Source organism: Aptenodytes forsteri, unplaced genomic scaffold (genome assembly GCF_000699145.1).
Source record: "Aptenodytes forsteri isolate BGI_AS27 unplaced genomic scaffold, ASM69914v1 Scaffold137, whole genome shotgun sequence".
Classification (NCBI taxonomy): domain Eukaryota; kingdom Metazoa; phylum Chordata; class Aves; order Sphenisciformes; family Spheniscidae; genus Aptenodytes; species Aptenodytes forsteri.
In genome coordinates this window covers 1,638,039-1,659,289 of record NW_008796221.1, presented here as the reverse complement: position 1 = coordinate 1,659,289, position 21,251 = coordinate 1,638,039, and the positions used below count along the sequence as shown (strand labels likewise).

Genomic DNA, 21,251 nt, shown 5'->3' with positions numbered 1-21,251 from the left:
TTAACTATCCCAGCTGAAGCCAAGACACATATGTTTTCAGTATTTTAGTTTTATTTCAGGACATGATTTCTTCATAAATAAAATTCTCTGTGGAATTAATATTTTCCAGTTCTTTAATGAAAAAATTTGTATTGGATGATTCCATCTGTCTGTAATGGCAGAGTTTTTACCCATGATCTGTCCTGAAAAGGTGAAATCAAGCATTTTTTAGAAAAAATCAAATACATCTAAAAGACAGAGATAGGATATGAACTTAATTTTAACATTTTGAACAACTTTCACCAAAATCATCAACTAGGCTTAATCTCATATTAAAACCTTTTTTTAATGGAGGCAAGCCGTTATCATCTGTTTGTCATGTTTGTTTTCTCCTGTCATTGGAAAAAGAAATCTGTAAGTAGTTGTAAGTAATAATTTTTTTATTTTTCATTTTATCCTTATGTCTCTGCCTTTGGGATTGGATCCAGTTAAAGCTGTTTAGAAAAAGTTACTCATTCTTTTCTCATGGTGTGAAGTTTCAGAAACATACACTGGGAATGAGTAAAGAACAGCTAATACCATGCTTACAGCAATGCACATATTCAGATCAGCATGTCATAGACTCCATGCTACAGCAGTTTTCCTCCAGGCAACTATTTTACAGTGTTCTACAATTACATAGATAACACAATAAAGATCTCCACAGGAAACTGAAGAAAATGAGAAACATTGCTGCGAGACTTTGTAATCAGGAAATTTTATGCAGTGATCTTTTTTTCCCCAGATATTGATACATGTACACATTGGCCTGCTGTTTTCCCCCCATATTCTTGTTATTTAATCTTTATATTACTGTCCATTCAGATTTCACTTACTGAAAATCAATTTAAATTTGTCTAAAATGAGAATTTGCAATTCTGTTTTCAAGCATGAGTCTTAAATTGAAATTATATCTCATGTACTTTTGAGATGGTTATTTTTGCTTCTTCTGTTGTTGTCCTGAAATCCCTTCCACTCTTTCTTTTCTAAACATCTCTAGTGTGTTTATTTCTTCAAATAAGAAAAAAAAAAAAAGGGAGTAACATGCAGGTTGATTGCTTTTCCTCTTAAAACTCCATGGAAAAAGAAGCACTTTGCACTATGTGCCCACACAGATAAATGGATAAACTTTAAATATGTAAACTGTTATTTTGTATATTATTCCGCCAATCAAATGTTCCTTAATTGGAGCTTGTCATAAAAATTGATGGCCTTTTTTTATTTCAGCTGTAGCGTGGAAAAGGGTCATTCAGATATTCAGAGTCAGTTTTAAACTTCCTCAATAAAGTGCAGCAAGTTAAGGTGAATCGATGCAGCAGAAACCATTGCACATCACTGAGCATTTGCTTGTTTGGTGGCTTTTGTGATGCTGTGCTGCCTTTATTAGATTTACTGTCTGGATGGCTTCCACAGTGTAGCTCCTTGTTCAGTGTACACCACATTTAAATCAAAAAGTACCAGTTAATATAACATATACAAAAATATACTTCTTAGCTGATCTAATGGAAAATGTATTTTAATATATCTCTAAAGTAATTAGATTTACTCTTTGAACTATTTGGTTGCAGAGTTTTAAGCTAAAGTTTGAGACAGTTGTTTTGCATCGGGTAAATACTAGTGTATAGTTGAAATACAATTAAATTGTCTTACACATTTAATTAGATTCTTTTTTTAAATTTCAAAAGTGTATTATCTGACATTAGAAGAGATGACTTAGTGATGCATGAGAAGCACAATGGGAACGAAAATTGGACTGGAAGTAGCTTATATATTTAAAGAACGTATTAAAAATCTTGAATCTTTATTTTACGTTTAAGAGGCTTATGAAAATGCTGGAGATCAGTCAGTATAAGCCACAGAAAAACATAATGTTCTTGGATGTCTCTTTCAAAGGGAGAGACAGAACAAGAAAGCTGGATGAGTACTTCCTAAAAGTGCTATTTTTATTTCTGTAATGGCTGAGCTTGTGGCTCTGTGACATTATATTTAGGGACTATGGATTCTTTTAGTGAAAGAAATAGATGGTTCCTAAATGCTATCTGTATCTTTTGATTTACAGGGTCACCCAAACTAGAGCAGAAAGAACTTGATAATAGGTGCCTTTCCATCTCTAATTCATTATTTTCCCCTGTGGAATAATGAGAATTCTACTTAGAATAGTGAATTTACATCAGACCTATGTTCTTTGCAGAAGGGCCTGTCTTGACATCCTCTTTGTGCTTGGTGAACATACCTGTAATGAAAAGTAGTTGGAACCATTGGAAGATGTTTCTTAAAAGCTATATTCTGCTTTCTGGGAAAAAAAAAAAAAAATTAGTCTTTCTAATTTGATAGTCCTGCCTTACTAGAACAATTAGAATCTAGTTTTTCCAAAATATTAATGCTGGGATGTCTTTGCTGTCCAAGTTGCTTCAGCCTTGTTTCTCAAACTGCTGTTGTTTTCTCGCAGCTTGTCATTTTCGCTTGTTGCAGGTAGTTCAGTCACAGGATGGGAAGTCTTTTGATGGGCATTTAAAGTTTTATTTCAGCTAAGTTTAGACTTCCATAGGTTAGAGGTCTGCATTCTGAGGCAGTCCTTTTAAGTTCAAGTTATAGCTAATACTGAGAAACAGGATTTTCTTTGGATATGATTAATCTGATTTATTTTAGGTTTCTACTTTAGAACAAGATAGCTAATATTCCGTTACTACTTGTATTTCTGTGTTGGCTGTGAAAGGAGGTGAAGACGCCCACCTTTGATGGTTAGGTGTATCTTCAGCTTTTTTATTGGTTTAAATCCTAGTATGAGAATATATTGTGAAATGGTAGATTTTGAAAGAGAAGCACAAAAAAGAGGTAAGATAAGGAAGATGAGAAAGAGAAGATAAAAAGTCTTTCATTTGTTACCTTTTCATGCCCACCTGTAGAAGAGTTATTGTGTTGTGCTACGGTTTATAACTTCCTTTTTGTTCAGAAATGTGATAGCAGTATCGTGAAAAGAAAAGGTGCGCAAAGGCAGGAAATTTGCAAAGGAACACACTGGCTAAGTAGTCGTAATCTCATTCTTTCAGCAAGTGTTTAGTGAAGGTGGGCCTGAAGACTGCTTCTTTCAAGGGGAATAAAGTTCAGTATATGTTTGTGTTTTATATAAATATGAGGCTCTGGTTCATTTATTGTTTTTTCTGTAGACATTGTGAGGCAGAGAGAAAATGGTTTACTCCTTTTTTTGCTGTTTAAAATATTAAAATGAAATTAAAAGTATTAACTAGACCTTTTTTTTCCACTGGGGCACTTTTTTATGAATATATAATCAACATAAACTGTACAAGTGTAGGATATTTTTATGAGTTAACATGTATAGGATATACCAAAACATTTGTTCCTGCAGTAGAGGATACATCATTCATCATCTTTTCTGTCTGGAAAAGTCTTTCTCTTCTAAATTAATGGGAATATTCATCCTTAGTTTTCATTTCTGAACTGTTAAAAAGGGCTTCTCTGCTGAAAATTGTGGGGTTTTCTTCTTTGTTTTAAAATCTCAAGGCACATTGGGTTGGAGGTAGATAGATCACTTAATATTGATTTTTTTCACAGGTTCATATGAAACTTGTCATCTTAAATTAACTTTTTTTGCCCGTGTTAAGTCTAATAATTTTCAGTCTTTCTGTGAGTAAGTCTTGTGAGCACTCTTAGTAATTTTTCTGTTGGTGGACTTAGTAAAGGACATGTTGACATTAATAATAATTTGCTACTTTTTCTGGACTTTGAGGGACCTTTCTGTTGTCTTCTTTTTGAGCTGCGGAACTGGCATTTCAATTTGAATTAATTTTGCCAAATGTACATCACCTTAGCTACTTGTCTAATCTGAGTTAGGTTTCTTCATTGCTAGATGTTTTTGGTTTTTTCTTGATATTGGTCTGTTTGCCTTCAGTCCTTTCTTGTATTCTCCATTGTATCCAAGCATCTTTACCATGAAAAAACTTTATTCTTCCATATTATGCTAGGCTTTTCTCTTAACATGCTTTTTCTGAAGGGGTTAGATTTAATAAGTGAAATGAACCCAAGTTTGTTCTCAAAGCTGTCTTTAATGAAGGGAGTCTAATAGAGAAAGTGATGGAAACTGAACAGAAAGATGTTGGAGGGGAGTGTTACCTCCCAATTAGTGCCTATGTTACCCCCATTTTCCACAGAGCATTGTGAGAATTTGCTGTCCATTGCTGGGAGAGGAGTATGATACTGATTTCTGGGGGGGTCTGTCCTCTTTTTTGCTGGGAGGAATATGCTGCTGACATTGGGTAAGGAGTTTCTTCCTCCTCATGAAAGGATTTGCTATTGCAGTCTGCTACTCACTCTTTGTTGTTTTGCAAGGCAGTGTTATATCTGACCTTATTATATAGGGTATTTAAAATACGTTGGACACTTGTTTGTTAATCTTCTTTTAGAAACTGGATTTTTAAAACTGTACTCCAATGCAAAGGTGGCATTCCTTTAATAACCAGTAAGTGACTACTGGTGCACTGTTTGCAGTCCTGCCACCTCCGAGATCATTGTGTGCTTTTATTTTATGAAGTCTCTGCTGCAATCCCCTGTTTTACTTACCAGGTTTCCCAATACCTTAACTAATGTTTTATTAGCACAACCTAATCTCCTTGTCCTACAGCTATTAATATTTCACAATCCAAAACCAATGATCCCTTAGAAGATGCACACCCACATATAGACACCAGTGCAAACAAGAATGCTTTGGGTAACACCTTGCTGCCAGTGTCTACTAGTAGTGGTAAAATCACTGGTATGTTAAAATTATTTTTTAATGTGTAATGTTCATGGTTATTACCAACTGACAAATCAGTGCTTTAAGGTAGCATAATCAAATGTGACAACCTAAAGATGTACTTAGGCTATTGTAATGACATACTGCAAAGCTATGAGACAGATAATAGAGGAGTTTTAAGATATTACATATTCTTGGTTTTCTCTTACTGTTTATTCTATGCTACCTTGCAGTTGTGTAATGGAGGAAATTCCTTCTTTGGTATATCATACTCTGTTTAAGTAGAATCAAACACCCTCTCTTCTGCAGCTCCCCCTCCTTGAGAAGAAACCAGGGCTGGGAAAGATGCTTCTTTGATTCTCATCTTGATACAGTAAGACACTGTGAGCTGCTGCAAGAGGGAAGCTACAGCATTTACTCAGAGCATTCACAGCTCGTGTTAAACTCTCTTCTGGGACTGTATGGGAGCTTTGGGAGTTAGCTGGCAAGGCAGCACATTCTGTGATCTTTTCAAAATGGATTAATTCAGATGCCACAGTTTAAAAATAAAACAACATGGCTTAGGTGGTAAAATTTCAGTTCATAGCAAAATGTGAGTTTCTTTTAACACACTTGTGTGAAAGACTCAGTTTCCGTGAACTAGACATCATTGGTGTTTTGTGCTTTTCCAGTACTGAGAATCATGTTTGTTTTTTGCATGATGCAAACATAGACGTGTTCTGCAGAGATTGTTCATACATAGCTTGAGGGCTCTCAAAGTGCTTCTGATGATCCTCTTTCAGGTGTGAAATGTTTAGAATGAAGTAATTTATTATATATTAATTCTGGTTAACCAGGCATGATTTGAGATTTTCACAGTCTGCAAGAAATTAAGTATTCATTAACATTTAAAGCCATTAGATGACACACTTGAGCAATAAATGATTCATTTAGTCCCTGTTAAAGTAAATGTGCGTTGAAGTTTCTGACTAGAAGATAAGTGGTGGTTGTCTTTGTTTTCAATTATTTTCCTCATCCCTGCTTTATTTATTCTGTGCACTTCATTGACTTGTCTTTCTCTCTCTTTTCCTGAAACAGAAGAAGAGGAAGTGGAAAATTTTGATGTTTCCAGTCTGCCTGAAGAAGTGCTGCAGAACATAGAAGCTGACAGTTACTGGTGCATGAGCAAGTTGCTTGATGGCATTCAGGTAAATTGATTTTTCCTGTCTGTAAGTAGTGGAGTTAACTGATTAACATCATGGCTTTGAACTACTTTAAGGTTGTTGAGAAAGAGTACATCTATGAAAAACAGGGAACAAGTAGATTTTCCCATTGGAGAAATCTGCTGCAAGTTTGGCATAGTATTAAGAAAGGAAAAGGAAAAAAAAAACATGCAACTTGTTTTCATCAAAATGTCTGCATGTTTCATTGTACATCTAGAACATTCATGATGTTCTAGAGCAGAGTTGAAATCTCCAATTCTAGAGGCAGGTTGTGCACCTCAGTCACCAAGCATGGAGAATGTTTGCTCAAGTGTCCAAATAAAATGGTCTCACTGAGGTGATGAAAAGCTGGCTTATTTATTCATTTTTAAGTCATTAATATAGCAACCTATAAACAATTGATGTCGTAATAGTTCCTGAAATTACCTTCATATTTTTAAAACATCCATTTAAAACTTGATGCTTATGCTACTTCACTGAGTGTTTGAATTTTTTCTATGTGGAGGAGCTATAAACGCAGGCACAATTTTCTGTTAAATGTGGCAAGTTACAGACTAAGAATGGTGGATTTGTGTGTACATGTTCGCATTCGTTGGCATACGAGTTTATGAAGATTAGAAGGATCTACAAGAAATAGTAAATATGTAGCTGAACGTCTTGCATTTAGGTGAGGGAGGAATCCATATGATCTACCATAGATTAAATGGGAGTCCAAACATCTGTATTTGATATTTAGCATATCAAAACACTTTATGCTGCAATGCTGATGCACGGTAAAGTAGAAACTTTGGACTTCCCAGTTTACGAAGAAGTCACCTGAATTAAATTTTATAGACTTTATGTTGCAATAGGCATCAAATACTATCTATCTAATATCTGTTTTTCAGATCTGTGTCATTTGAGATAAACAATTTGAATCTTGCTAAAAAGTAAAAATAATCTGATTTTGTAAACTCAGAATATTTGCACTAAAATAATAGTCATTGTGAATTCCTGGGTTATGATGGGACCAAAATTGACCTTTGCTAGAAATGTGAAAATTTCTGAAAGGTGATGATTTCTATTTTGCACTGGCAACAAAGAATTGTTTTTAGCGGTGTTTGGTAGGCAGATGTTTGCAGTCAGGGTTCATTTGCTGCTTTCAGTGAGCTGATGAGAAAATAAATTATGGTTACAAATATTTAGCACATTGCTGCTGCTTCTTTTCTTTTTTTTATGTTCATACCTTCTCTTTCTGATTATTCCCTGCTTTCAAGTGAGCTACTTGTATAGCGTAGAGGATCTTTTCTGTGAAATTTTTTCGGTATTATTTTGGTGATGATAGAAATTGTTACAGGGATAGCAAAACTTTGGTTGGTTTATTCCTAACGTTCTCTTAAAAGATGAGGTGATGGACAAGTGCTTCTACTGTACTTATTAGATTCAGTCCTTTTGATAGGTCTCATGTAACTTTATTTGTTTTGAAATGCTTTGGATGAATATTTGAAAATTTGAGGTTTTGTTTCTCCAAGTGGTTTTAATGTAACAAAGACCCTGGAGGTTGAATTTATGTGTGTGGAAAATGGCTAACTTTCAATCATTAGTAAATCATCATAAAATGTGAATAACCATAAAAATTCCTATGAATTGAAGCTGTACTTTTCAGTGAAACTAAATTAATGTTTTCCAGATTCTTTATTTTGATTACGTTTTTGATAGATATTTCTTTCCTTACGGTACTTAGTATTTTTAAAAGTGCTTTAGCATATTCTTGCCTATGACTTATGTTTTAATATGAATGTTTCATTAGCTAAGGCATGTCGGCTAAGGCATATTGTGAATTTAACCTTGTAACAGAGTTCATTTTTGACAAAATTTTTATAAAATTGAGTCAACAAACAGAAGTGTTTAACTTCTTTGAAGGTATTTTAAGTGTATTTCTCCTGGTTAAAGGTCAAATGAGTAGTAGCTCAATGTTTTGTGTAGCATTGTTGAAAAGCATAGTCTTTTTGTCAGGTTGATTCCAGTAAAAAAATGCTGCTTTGCTTATTTCAATCTCTCAGAACTACTACATTTTAAAATATTTGACCACATATCAAAAATACGTGAGAACTTATAAAGAAGAAAAGAGAGAACTGGAAATCTACTTGACAGGAAGAAAGCCAGGTAAAGAAACGCAAGCCCTCCAACTGTTTTACCTGTTTCTGGAACATCTTCTGTCACAGGCCTGCTGCTCTGTTTTTTTTCTAGAAAAGGAAGTTCAGAGATTACATAATTTCTCCTTAAAATTCTGGTTTCATACAAAACCATCAAGTACTGATATACAAAATATCGAAACTAATTGTAATGGAATTAAACTGCATTGATGAAAATTTAAGCTCTTATATAACTGGAATGGTTATCAATTGGATGTATTAAAGGATGCAGCCATCTATCAAAAGCAGGCTTGAAAGATTATGCAAGTGGTGTGACTAATGATGTTACAGTTAATTCAGTGCTACTGCAGAGTGCTGCTAAAATGAAAGGGTTTGCTTGGTTTTTTTCTCCCATTCTGCTGTTTTGGTTCCCTTCTGTGTTGATACCACTTCACTTGTCAGATGGAGGGGTCATGTAGTTGCAGGTTGAGTTGGTTGGGAGAACTAACCCAACAAGAAATTAGCTCATTGAAAGGAAGGGGATAAAAAAAAAACAAAACAGAGAATAAAGATTGTTTTATTGAAGGGATGCCATCCAGAGGAATCTTGACATCCTTGAAGAGTTGGGCCCATGCGTACCTCATGAAGTTCAACAAGGCCAAGTGCAAGGTCCTGCACCTGGGACAGGGCAGTCCCCAGTATCCATACAGACTGGGGGATGAATGGATTGAGAGCAGCCCTGCCGAGAAGGACTTGGGGATACTGGTGGATGAGAAATTGGATATGAGCTGGCAATGTGCGCTCGCAGCCCAGAAGGCCAATCGTATCCTGGGCTGCATCAAAAGCAGCATGGTCAGCAGATCGAGGGAGGTGATTCTTCCCCTCTACTCTGCTCTCGTGAGACCCCACCTGGAGTATTGCATCCAGTTCAAGGGTCCCCAGCACAAGAAAGACATGGACCTGTTGGAGTGGGTCCAGAGAAGGGCCTTGAATATGATTAGAGAGTTGGAACGCATCTCCTATGAAGAAAGGCTGAGAGAGTTGGGGTTGTTCAGCCTGGAGAAGAGAAGGCTTTGGGGAGACCTTATTGTGACCTTTCAGTACTTAAAAGGGGGCTTATAAGAAAGGTGGAGAGAGACTTTTTACCAGGGCCTGTAGTGACAGGACAAGGGGCAACAGTTTTAAACTGAAAGAGGGTAGATTTAGACTGGACATAAGGAATACATTTTTTATGATGAGGGAGCCCAGAGAAGTGGTAGATGCTCCATCCCTGGAAGTGTTCAAGGTCAGGTTTGATGTGGCTTTAAGCAACCTGATCTAGTGAAAGATGTCCCTGCCCATGAGCAGGGTGTTGGACTAGATGATCTTTAAAGGTCCCTTCGAACCCAAACCATTGTATGATTCTGTGATTCTAACTGACTTGCATTCTGGATGCACGATCATGAAATCCACTGGGCGGGGACAAGAGCTAGATGGGGATGGGTGAGGTGGGACCCAGAATCATTAGACTTAAGATCAAATTGTGCCCCAAATTGCATAAGCTGATTTACATGAAATTGTAATAATCCTATGCTCTTGCCTGCACCTGAATGTTCATTCCTGTCCATCCCTTGCTAAGTGCTACCTATTGTGAGCTGATTCACGGAGTTGAACTGCCTGACAGCACAACAAAACAAAAAAGCACTGGTTGCTTTAAGGGGTGAACACCTTGAATAAGTACCATAGCAAATAAATGAGTAGAACTACACAGTAGGGCCAAGGCAGGATCATGACAGCTGAGACACAGATTTACTTTAGCGGCTGTAGATTCTCAACTTACCAAACTTGTTGCCAATATGCAGTAGTCTAGATGATCCGCTTAAGTATCTCTACTTCTCACAAAAGTTGCTGCTGATTGTTTCTCGGAAATAGTAATTAAATTAGTTCTTACTACTCCTTCAGTATTTTCCGTGTGATCTACTATAGATAGTGGAATGTCTTTACAGCCAACCAAGATAAACTGCTTCTCTCACAAAGCCACAGCCAGCATAAAAACACAAACCCAAAGGAAAATCCCAAACAAGATTAGTGCTATTACGTTTCCTTTTTTTCTGTGAAAATGTCGTAAGAGACTCATGTGGCTACTGATAGTTTGTCTGAGATATCTGAATGAACTGTACAAGGATTTTACAAGAGGAATATGTGACATGTGGTTATAACTGCAATCTAAGTATCTCTGCAGAATATATCCATTAATTTATTCATCAATATAAGCTTCCGTTTGATGTTGGTCTGCCAGTATTGGATAAGTTTAAAGGTGTACTGTGATAACAATTAGAGTCCTGTTGTGAATTTTTTGGCTAATACGAGCTAGATACGTTTTTGTGTGTTTGTCTTTCCAATGCATAGGAGCGTAATGGAAAAATGATTGTATTTGTATCCCTTTATTATTCTTAACAGAAAACTCATTTATTTTTCCAACCCATCCAGACCGTCTCATTTTCTTGATTCCAGAATTGTCAAAGGTGTTATTAAGAAATATGTATTTCTTGGTCGAGTTTTGCTACACATAGTAACTATTATTTCTGCTTTCCTCACTCATCTTACCCCCCTCCCTTCTTTATCTAATGTGACTCTGTATTTTTAATATGACAGCACATCTTTGAACTATAGGGACCTGTGGAATAAAAGGCAGTGTTGGCATTGAGCAGCGTGACAATCACCTCCTGACATGCTTATAGTTCTTAGCCTAGAGAAGAAATAAAAAACTTGGTCAAATCATCTGTTGCTTTAGCAGATTCACTCATGCTGTTTTTTGGTGATCTGGGGGTTTCTATGCAAGTATGTCTTTGGCCCCAGTTAGAGGTAATATTTCTCATTTTTCTTTTGCAGAGCTTTTGCAGTAGTTAATATTTGATATTGCACAATAGTTTAATCTATTTTGTGTTCTCAAATTACTTTGCATCTTCTTTCTCAGTTTGTTCTCTCTAGTTATGGGCTCCTAAGTTTGTTCTTTCTAGTTATGGGCTACATATATGTCTCATCACAATTTGATTGAAATTTTAAAAAAATTGATTTAAATAGAAATACTAGGAAATTTTTTTTAATATAAATTTGTCTCTCTAAGATGTCAGTTAATCTTGTAATCTGTAGCTGTAGATACTGTCTTATAGCAGTCAATTTTGGATGATGATATGCTGTAATGGTTTTCCTTTTCAGTGCTCCATGACTGTGTGCTGCAATTTTTTTCTTTATCTTCTGTCCCAGAAAGATTATACCTCACTGCGATTTTTCTTATTTATTTCAGGAAAGAAATGAGAACTTCTAAAATCCTAAGAACATAGGTTAATTCTGGTAGGAAGGGGCCTCTACAGGTCATCTAGTCCAACCTCCTGCTCAAAGTAGGATCAGCTCTGAGGTCGGATCAGGTTGCTCAGGGCTTTGTCCAGTTACATCTTGAAACCTCCAAGGGTGGAGACTGGACCTGTTCCAATGCTTGATTGTCCTTATGTTGAAAAAGGACATAAGCCAGATGGAACACTTCTTGTTTGTTTATGCTGCTTGTCTCTTATCTTCCCACTATGCACCACTATTAAAAGCTGAGCTCTGTCTTCTTGGTAACATAGGTTTTAGCAGGCTGCTGTTAGGTGCGTCTGAAGTCGTCTTTTCTTCAGGCTGAACAACCCCAGTTCCCTCAGCCTCTCACAGGGCATGTGCTCCGTACCTCTGAGAATCTTGGTGACCTTTTGTCCTTGCTCCAGTTTATCCATGTTTTTCTTGTATTGGGGTCCCTAAAACTGGATGTGGTATTCTAGATGTGGTCTTGAAATAAATTCTTTTTAAACATTAGGAAAAAATTCTTCATTGTAAGGGTGATCGAACTCTGGAACTGTCTGGTCGGAGAGGTTGTAGAGTCTTCATCTTTGGAGTTCAAAACCTGACTGCACATGGCCTTGAGCAGCTTGCTCCAGGTCACCCTGCTTTGGGCAGGGGTTGGGCTTAGACGGTCTCCAGAGCTCCCAGCCAACCGCAATGATTCCACAATGAGTGCTGAGTGGGGTTAATAATTTCCCTTCATCCACTGGCCCAGGAGGCTGCTGGCTGCCTTTGCTGCCAGGGCATACCACTGGCTCAGTCTGAGCTTGCTGTCTGTTTAGACTTCCAAGTCCTTTTCTACAGAACTTCTCCTCAGCCAGTTTGTCTCCAGCCTGTATTCTTCCAAGATGCTCTCATGCTGATTTATAAAAACCTGTTTCTGAGGGTGTGTGTGGCCATGTGCAAAGTATGTCTAAATAAGACCACCTTTCTTGATTATTTTCAACACAGTTGATAATTTCACGTTTGCAATCTATAACAGTATTTTGGTGCATTCCTATTGTGAATAAGAATCATGTTTTCCTGGGTTTTTTTATAGCTAGTTGATTTCCAAAACTATTTTGTCTTGCATTTCAAGTTGAACAATCAAAAGATAAAACATTTCAGATGTCAATCTAACATGCTCATGATAAAGCTGGTTGTCTTTAGAACACTTCCAACCTGTAGATGACGCATGAGTATTTTTGCATTTTCACCTGTAGGAATAATGGCTGTGCATATAGGAAAACTAGAACATAATCCCACAAGTATTTTTTCCACTTAATAAGTAGACATTCCCATATATCCATTGTAATTAGCTTTTTTTATTACAAAATCATCCTTTATAACACTTTCCTCAACAGAGTCCCGTTAACATTCAAGTAAAAATTTCACCTGATCTGTGCCACCTGAAAATGTAATGTTCATGTATAAAATAGAGTATGACTCTTCATTTTAACTTCAAGTATAATGGCAATAAAATAACCAAATGGGAAATATATGCATTGCATAATGATCTAACCAGATGTATTAAAAATAGCAATAAAATATTAGTATCATTATTTATCAGGACCTGGGAATTTTTAGAATAAAAGGGAGATAATTCATTTCCAGGGACTGGAGTATACTGAGGTATATATTAGCTATTTGTATGGCTGATTAAATAGCAAGATTTACGATCTGCAAAGAGAATCCTGCAAAGTTCTTTCTCGCTCATGAGTTATGGAAAATTGTTGCTAACGTATGCCTCAAGTCTGAATTATGGATGGATGGAATGCTGCTTGGAAAGCCTTTCTGAGGTCTGTGGGAACAGCTAAATACCATGAATATGGAGCTTAAATGTTGAGAAGTATGTACAGAAATAACTGACACTAGCTCTTCTGAAAATTCTTCACAGGACCTTCCAAAGGTTTATTTTTAAGGAAAAAATAGGTCGAAGATAGTTTTCTTTGTACCTTTTCATTCAACTCTTGCAAGACGAGTTGCTCGATCATGTCTGCAGTTCATTTGGGTAGCTAGTTTAGGGTTATGATAAATTGCAGATCTGTTGTCTGAGAATATGTGTTCGTTAGCCAAGATAGACAGATACAAGGAATACGTACTGTAAGTGATTGCATCTGTCTCTTATCTGTCTCTTGTCATGTGAACCGTGTGTCTGTTGCCTATGTGCTTTCATGCACAGTTCAAATTTCTGTATCTCAGGGACCGCAGGGTCTACCTGTGCAAATGCAGTGATCTTGGCTGGGATTTTTGGGTATGCATCAGCCCAGCGCTTCTTTTCTCTAAATGGAGAAAGTAGTCTTTCCTTCCGCCTTCCTCAGCTGAACATGCACCACTGCAAATGTGGTGCGTTCAGGGAAAATGTGATGTATGATATAACTGTCTCCCAAGCACTCTTCAGAGTCTCCACTAACGTTGTATAGCTGATTCTGAAAGACAGTACTACAGTCGTGCTCCAATTTCTGTATAAACAGATCCTAATACCAGTCAGAAATGTATGTTTTAGAAATGTGGAAGTCCAGTCAGGAATTGTCAGAAATGCTAGCAGTAGTTATTTCTGCATATAGTTCTCTTAACGTTTGAGCTGCATATTCATGCTCTGTGTCTGTTCCTGCAGCTACTATCACTGTAACTCCATCTGTGAGATAGAACTTCTATATGATGATAACTGTTTAGTAATTTCCAGAAATCCAGATTGTTCATTTTATGCTAGTGTCTTGTCCAAGTTGGATCCTGAGAATGACAAAACATGGTGTTTTTTTTCCTTGAAGCTATGACTATTCTAAGGAAAAACAATGGATTTTGCTTGATCAGAATTGTGTTTTAAAACACTTATAAAAGTAACAGCTTTTTATTTTAGAATTAAAGTACAAGTGGTGTTGTAAAACTTTATGAATGATAATATATATAATTATAGGGATGACTGCTGATGATTGCAAACAGATTGGTCTGTCTTGCCAAAAGTGAGTTTATTGTTGAATGGAGACTTCTATTCTGATGAATAAACAATAGCTTGGGTTTACTCTTATTCTTTTCATTATCACTGGCTTCCATAAAGCTATTTCTAAATTATGAACAGTTTTAAATTCAAATATCCAGTTTCTCAAATGTAGATATTAATTGCAAAGTCATAAACATGAGAAATTTCATGAGAAATAGGTTCCTTATTTAGGGCAGGCATTTGTGCCTGTTCAGGATTCTAGAATGGCTTTTCTTCTAATGAGAAATGGACAACTTCAACATTTTTAGTAATCACTTACCAAATTATACCCCTAAATGATATTTTTCTGTTACTCTATCTGCATGTCATATGTGAGACTCGAGTATTCTGAAACATAAGCATGGCCACAACAGGTGCTTCTATCCAGAATCCTTTCTGTATTCATGCTCAGATGTCTGCTTCTATTTTTCTTACATAATTTGTTGGAGCAAATACTGTTTCATGGTGTTTTAAACTTAGAGTGAAGGAAAAGAAGATTCAAAGTAGAACAAGAGTCTAGAAATTTTTCTGTAAGCAAGTTTTACCTTTCTCAATTCAAGAGAATGTTCTTACACAGAAGACATAAATTACTGTTAAGAATGAATACCATTAAGGTATTTTTGAGGGCAAAACACATGCAGTATTGTGTCATTCTGTGTGACTTTTCCAAAGGACCTTCAGATCTTCAAAGTCTTGTTTGAAGCTCCTCTTCATAGAGTTCTTTGAAGATTTTATTAGTATCTGAATTAAAAAAAATACATTTTATTGAACAACACTAGGAATTTAATAAACAAACTCAGGCAGTAGAGTTGTAGTTATGAGCTGTTGGAATGTAATTAACACAATTGTTATGTTAGTCCTGTTCTTTTGATGTGACAGCAATTAAAGCATGTCTGCTATTGTCTGTCCAAAACTTGGAATAGTTAAAATGTAAAAAAAGCATATCTGCTGTGGTCTTCCTGTATGGCTGTGAGTAGAGTAGATTTAGTCTGAGCAGCTAAGGTCTGTATCATGGTTGTTGATGATCTGGCCTCAGACAGATTATTTCAAAGTAGATCTTGAAACTCTTAATGTGCCAAAAACTGAGATAAAAAATGTCAACATTTTAGATTTTTGGAATAAATGATCCTTCAAACTCATCTACACTGAGACTGTCATTAACAATGAGCCTAAGTCATATAGCATCAGTGTCTACTTTGCAAAGTATAAATCATGCATTGATTTAGAAGAATTGTAATTAAATCTATTGTTTGTGATATCACTAAACTATATAGTAGGAACATGCCACAACAATAAGCTTTGCATGAAAATTGCTGAGTTCGGACTAGCGCCTGTCCGTGAGAGATCTTTTGGGACTCTCCTGAAATTTCTGGTGGCTTGCTTGGTCACTGGAGGACTTATACTCTTCCCCATCAGTTTGAGAAGCTTGAATGCATCACTACGGTACTGCGCATCAGGATGCCTAGTAAGAATTTCAGAGGCAGTGGCTAACTCTGCTCAGTTTGAAATATATCTGTGATTATCTCCTATGAAAGTCTCTGGTAATGGGTAAACAAGAAGATCAATGCTCAAAACTGTTTTGGTATGAGAGGAATGGAATGGGGTGGATATGACATCAGATTTTGAAAATGGTTTCAAGGGGATTCAGGAGAGCACAGACAATTAGAGATGCACATCAGGAAAGTTTGTAGAAAGTGTAAAAATAAACAGAATTAATGGTTAAGGGATAAAAAACATACTATTTAATATTTTCTATAACTCCTGTAGAGCAGCACAAATCTGGTAGCTTTTGGAAGGCATCAGTGAGACTGTGAACCACTGTACGGTTTAATTGCATTTCCAAAATGCATTTTGATAAAGTCCTTTACCAGAAGTTCATAAAGAAGCTCAGTGTCCATGGTAGAAATACTGTCTGTTACCACATAGGGAGGAGAAGGGTTTGTATTAGTCCTCAAAAGAGAAAACATCACTTTGCTACTTTTAAAACCTAAAATGAGTTTGTGCTCAGTATGCTGAATGCTGTTCTTACCCTTTCTGTCCATCCCATTTTGAAAGGTTGGATTGAAAGTTTAAAAAAACTAATAATGGAGTAAGATAAGTGTGATAAAAGGTATTGGGACAGTTCCTGGGTGATGGATTAAGTTCTTCAGCTTGGATGACTTAGCTAAGTGGAGGAACGTTATAAAAGTCTTTAAAATGATGAGCTGCATGAAGAAGGTGACTAGGGAGTAGTTGCTTTCAATCTCTTCTGATGTAAGACCTAGGTAGTATATTGTAATACTGCTGAGTGATAGGCTTAAAAAGTGTGGTTGAGTAACTAAGCTGCGGGGCTACTTGTCAAAAGATGAAAAGCATTTTACATAGGTTTAGAACCTGAACAGTTTGAAGTTTGGTTGAAGAAAAGTCTTTAAACAACTTTAATTACCAAGATACCACCTTGAGTTAGGGAAGTCTCAGCACTGCAAACTGGAAACTGAAAGAATGCTGCAAGCATATCCCTGCGGGCTTATTTTGCTCTTGTTGTACCTGGTAGTCATTTGCTGCTGACTGCTCTTAAGGGCGAAAAAGCAAGGTGGTTCTTTTGTTTGGCCCAGTACCCAATTTTAAGTTTGTAACAATGCCTTTGTTGGGACTTCAGGTAATAGAAAATTGAGGGCATCAGTAGGATTTATCCTCAGGGCTGTAGTTTTTCTTCAGGACAGGTGTCTTTAGAAACTCTTAAGGAGCCTGTGTCTCTTTGGAAGCCAATAACGCAGTTTTCTAACATGTCAGTGAGAGTAAAATTTTCAGGAAGAGAACAAATCTATTTGTAATCAGTTCTGAATTCTTATATAAAAGACATTGTTTTCTATGTTTTAGATGAAATATACCATGCTATCAGTATGCTTCAGAATAAAAATATTTTATCTTCTACCTAAAATTTACAGCATCAGCTTTTGGGATTGTAAGTGTCCATATTTATGATTTCTAGCTCTTACCCAGATTTGAACTGTTGTCTGGCCTATGCCATAATCCAAAAATATACCCTGAACAGTTCTTTTATTGCTACTTTAACAGTTTCTGTAATTTATAATACGTCCACTTGCGTAAAACTGAGGTTTGATTACATAGCCCAGTAGAAGATTGGATATTTGATTCTGAGACAGTGGATACTATTATAACAGGAGAATCAGTACCTATTTTTTAATAAGATGTTGCTTTTTCCATCCTGTTATGTAGGAATAAATAAGATAATGTTTTCGGTGTAGAAAATTTTGGGCTGCAATGCTTTGTAAATCTTCTTTCCTATTGCTTAGGAAATTTTAAGTTTTCAAAAGTCAAGCTTAATAATTACAAAAGTTGAAAGATCTTTTCTTTTAAAGGAAATATCTTGGACTAATTATGGAACATGCTATGGAATATGTGCAAACAGCATGTTCCATGTGTGCAAACACTTGTGTGTTTGTTCTTGTGCATGAGCACTCTATCTCTCCTGATCTGTATTTAAGATTGAATTTATATTATAATCTGCAGCTTCAAGAAACATTTTGGGTAAACTGTGCCTACCATTGATAGTGTTAATTTACATGTTGGCTATCATCATGTAAGTGTCGTGCTTCCACCTGCCCCCACCTTTTCACATAACTCTGAGAGTAAGGTTGAACCAAGATTTTTAATAGGAGGTTGCTTAGAGGGTACACAAATATATGAATAAATTACTTAAATGAGTTTCAAAAATAAAATTGAGAAGATCCCTTTCTGACATAATGAGAAAAATACACAACTTCAGAAAGTCTTTTTTTTTTCAGTTGTCTTTTGTTCATGTGATAATATACTTGAATATACCTAAATTGATGTATAGGAATTCTTAAATATACATCAGTAGAGAAAATAGACATCTAGGTATGCCGTATACAGACTGCTTAATGTATCCTTTATATTTAAAAGCTCTGAGCTGATTGATAAAACCTTATTAAAAAGAAACAAACAACACATGAAGACTTTGTGTCAAAACTTTCCATTTGCTTCTTTAAATGGTTCTGATATTTTCATCAGTACATTGTTGGTGAACAGCCTGTGTGACCTGAAAAGATGAGAAGCATTGTGCCTGTACTTGTGCTTGGCTGCAGTCATTATTGTCAAATTATTGACAGTGTTTTTTCCTTTCAATTTGGCTGGCTCTATTTCTCCTTCTGTGATGACATAAAAGGTTGTTTTCCTTTTCAGTTTTCTTCTTCTCTTAAAATTATCCTGTCATCACCTATTTAAAGAGAAAGATGGGGGACTTTGTTTAGCTAAAGCCTGCAAAGTCTGAATTTTCAAAATAGAAGGTATTCCTGATGATGACAACTGTAGTAAAGATCATATGTGCAATATATTAAGTAGTGCAGTGAGGTTCTGTATCATTCAGAGGGCATTGTTTCCCCAAGGTTCTTACCTTAGATAGCTGCAAATTTGTTTCATTTTCTGACCCTGGGAAACAATTTTTAATACTCTGAGGTTCCTTCTATATATTTTTAAATAATATATAAATCAATGCAGAAGGGCAAAGGATCTAAAATGTTAAAATTTCTGATGTGTAGATAAGAAAAGTTGCATTTTGAAACTTGAAAATATTTTTTAAGGAATGAGTAGAAAAAGTAATATAGTGTGTTTTCATTTGTGTGTGTGTAAATATATTGTGTGTGTATATATATCTGTTTATATAAATACAGAAGGATATATATGTATATATTACTTAGAAAGTTATTATATATAATTAATAATATAGATATATTATTATATTTATATATAATACTCAGTGTGTACCTGATACCTTCTGTGTATGCTTACAGCTGCCTTTGTACTTCTACACCAGATGGCATTCACAAATGCTGTTTACATTCTCTTTTCCATGTGTAATTGAAACAATTGAAGAAGTCGGAAAGAAAGATTTTCAGATTTATTACGGACTCATTGTTATGAAGTACCTGTAGTATTTTGGAAGAGATTTAAAATTAAAATAACATGGAGATATGTTGAACTTGCTGGACAGTTGCTTTAGAAATACATTTGACATGCACTTAAAAAGCATCTGTGTTCTTTTTAGCACTCCATCATAAGTTAGTAATATTTTTGAACAGTCAGTACTGTGGCTGCATATGGTGATTAGAAATGAAGTATAATTGTTACAATATGCATCAGAGTGACTAATAAGAATCTTATTGATATACGTGGTTGAAAATACTAGAATCTACTTCAGTATTTTGTTCCTGATAGACAAATAAAAAATGCTAGCGATGTATGGTGTAGATACACCAACATTTGGAGGATATTAAGAATGCAAGTAGGACCATCCTTAGTTCACTCAATATCAGTTTCTCAGTGTATCCACAGAAAAGGTTACTTTAGGACTTACTTTTCAAGGTAAACACCTTTCCAAGTGATATCTTACTGTCAGCATTCAGAATAGAGCTAGGATGGGACTTGATACCCAGTGGTTAAAAACGTGCTTTTAGAGACTGTGGTCTCTCTCTCTCTTTTTCTTTTTGTGAGTATGGGAGGATAGTCCCAGTTAAATTTGTTCAGTGCATTTTTTCTTTATTTTCACTATCTAATCAAGTTTCTTCCATTTAGAATTTCTCTAACCTTTAAAAAAGTAAGGAATTGCCTAACACGTTTTTTTCATGTTTAGTGAGGGCTATAATTGAAATATTTTATTTTAAATTATAATGACTATTTTTTGAGAAGAAGTCCTGCCAGACCTAGTTGTAGTTGCAGGGCAGTGAGGTGTTTATACTAGCCTCTACAGAATACGTACAGGCTACTAACACAAAGATTTGAGACTGAAGCAAGTTTTGAGCCCTTGTGACATTATAAAGTCTTAACCTTTTGTATTGTAAGGTGAAACTAATTATGTGTTGGAGTCTGAATGAGATATTATAACCATTCAGCTGTGAAGTAGGTTAGCATAGTTCACTGAAAGTATGTTGGAAGCTATCTGAGCAGAACATCAAGGAATTTAGATATTGCATACCCATGCGTGATTTTTTTATGTTTATCATAGATTCTGTTGTGTACTCATGCATACTTTGTCATATATGAATACTTACTACAAAACGTCAACACAGTGGTTAGAAATAGAAGGCATTTTATGTTAACTGTTTGCTGAAGATCTGTTGAGGCAAGACAATCCTGTTGATAGTTACTTATGACTTTTTTCAGCGTTTGTCTTTTGCTTAATATCGATGGTCAAAGTTACCCAAGGAATAAATGAGGAAATATAACAAAAATTTGCAGGATGAGTAATGAAATGTTCCTGTGAGGACCCACAACTGTGTGGGAGAATATGTAGGAGAGTTGAATAATGGAACACTTTTTTCTGCAAAAGTTAGCAGAGAACTTGTATTGGGTTTACGTGGCAAGGTTTTGGTAGCAGGGGAGCTGCAGGGGTGTCTTCTGTGAGAAGAGGCCCCATGTCAGACAGAGCCAGTTCCAGCCAGCTCCAAGGTGGACCTGTCGCTAGCCAAAGCTGAGCCCATCAGCGATGCTGGTGGTGCCTCTGTGATAACATATTGTCCTGGTTTCGGCAGGGATAGAGTTAATTTCCTTCCTAGTAGCTGGTACAGTGCTGTGTTTTGGATTTAGGATGAGAACAAAGTTGATAACGCACCGATGTTTTAGTTGTTGCTAGGTAATGCTTACACTAGCCAAGGACTTTTTAGTTTCCCATGCTCTACCGACTGAGAAGGCTGGAGGTGCACAAGAAGCTGGGAGGGGGCACAGCCAAACTGGCCAAAGGGACATTCCATACCATGTGACGTCATGCTCAGTACATAAACTGGGGAAAGCTGGCCCATGGTCCATGGTGAAGACCATAGTGTTGTCCCCTT

The 21,251-nt window shown here is 36.1% G+C and overlaps 1 protein-coding gene across 1 annotated transcript in view; it reads left to right on the top strand.

The window, feature by feature from the left end:
• TBC1D22A (TBC1 domain family member 22A) overlaps positions 1-21,251 on the top strand; it is a 191,380-nt gene that overhangs the window by 69,072 nt on the left and 101,057 nt on the right. The window contains exon 9 of the mRNA XM_009289079.1: positions 5,849-5,958. Within this exon, the coding sequence (XP_009287354.1) occupies positions 5,849-5,958 (110 nt within the window). The remainder of the gene's footprint in view (positions 1-5,848; positions 5,959-21,251) is intronic.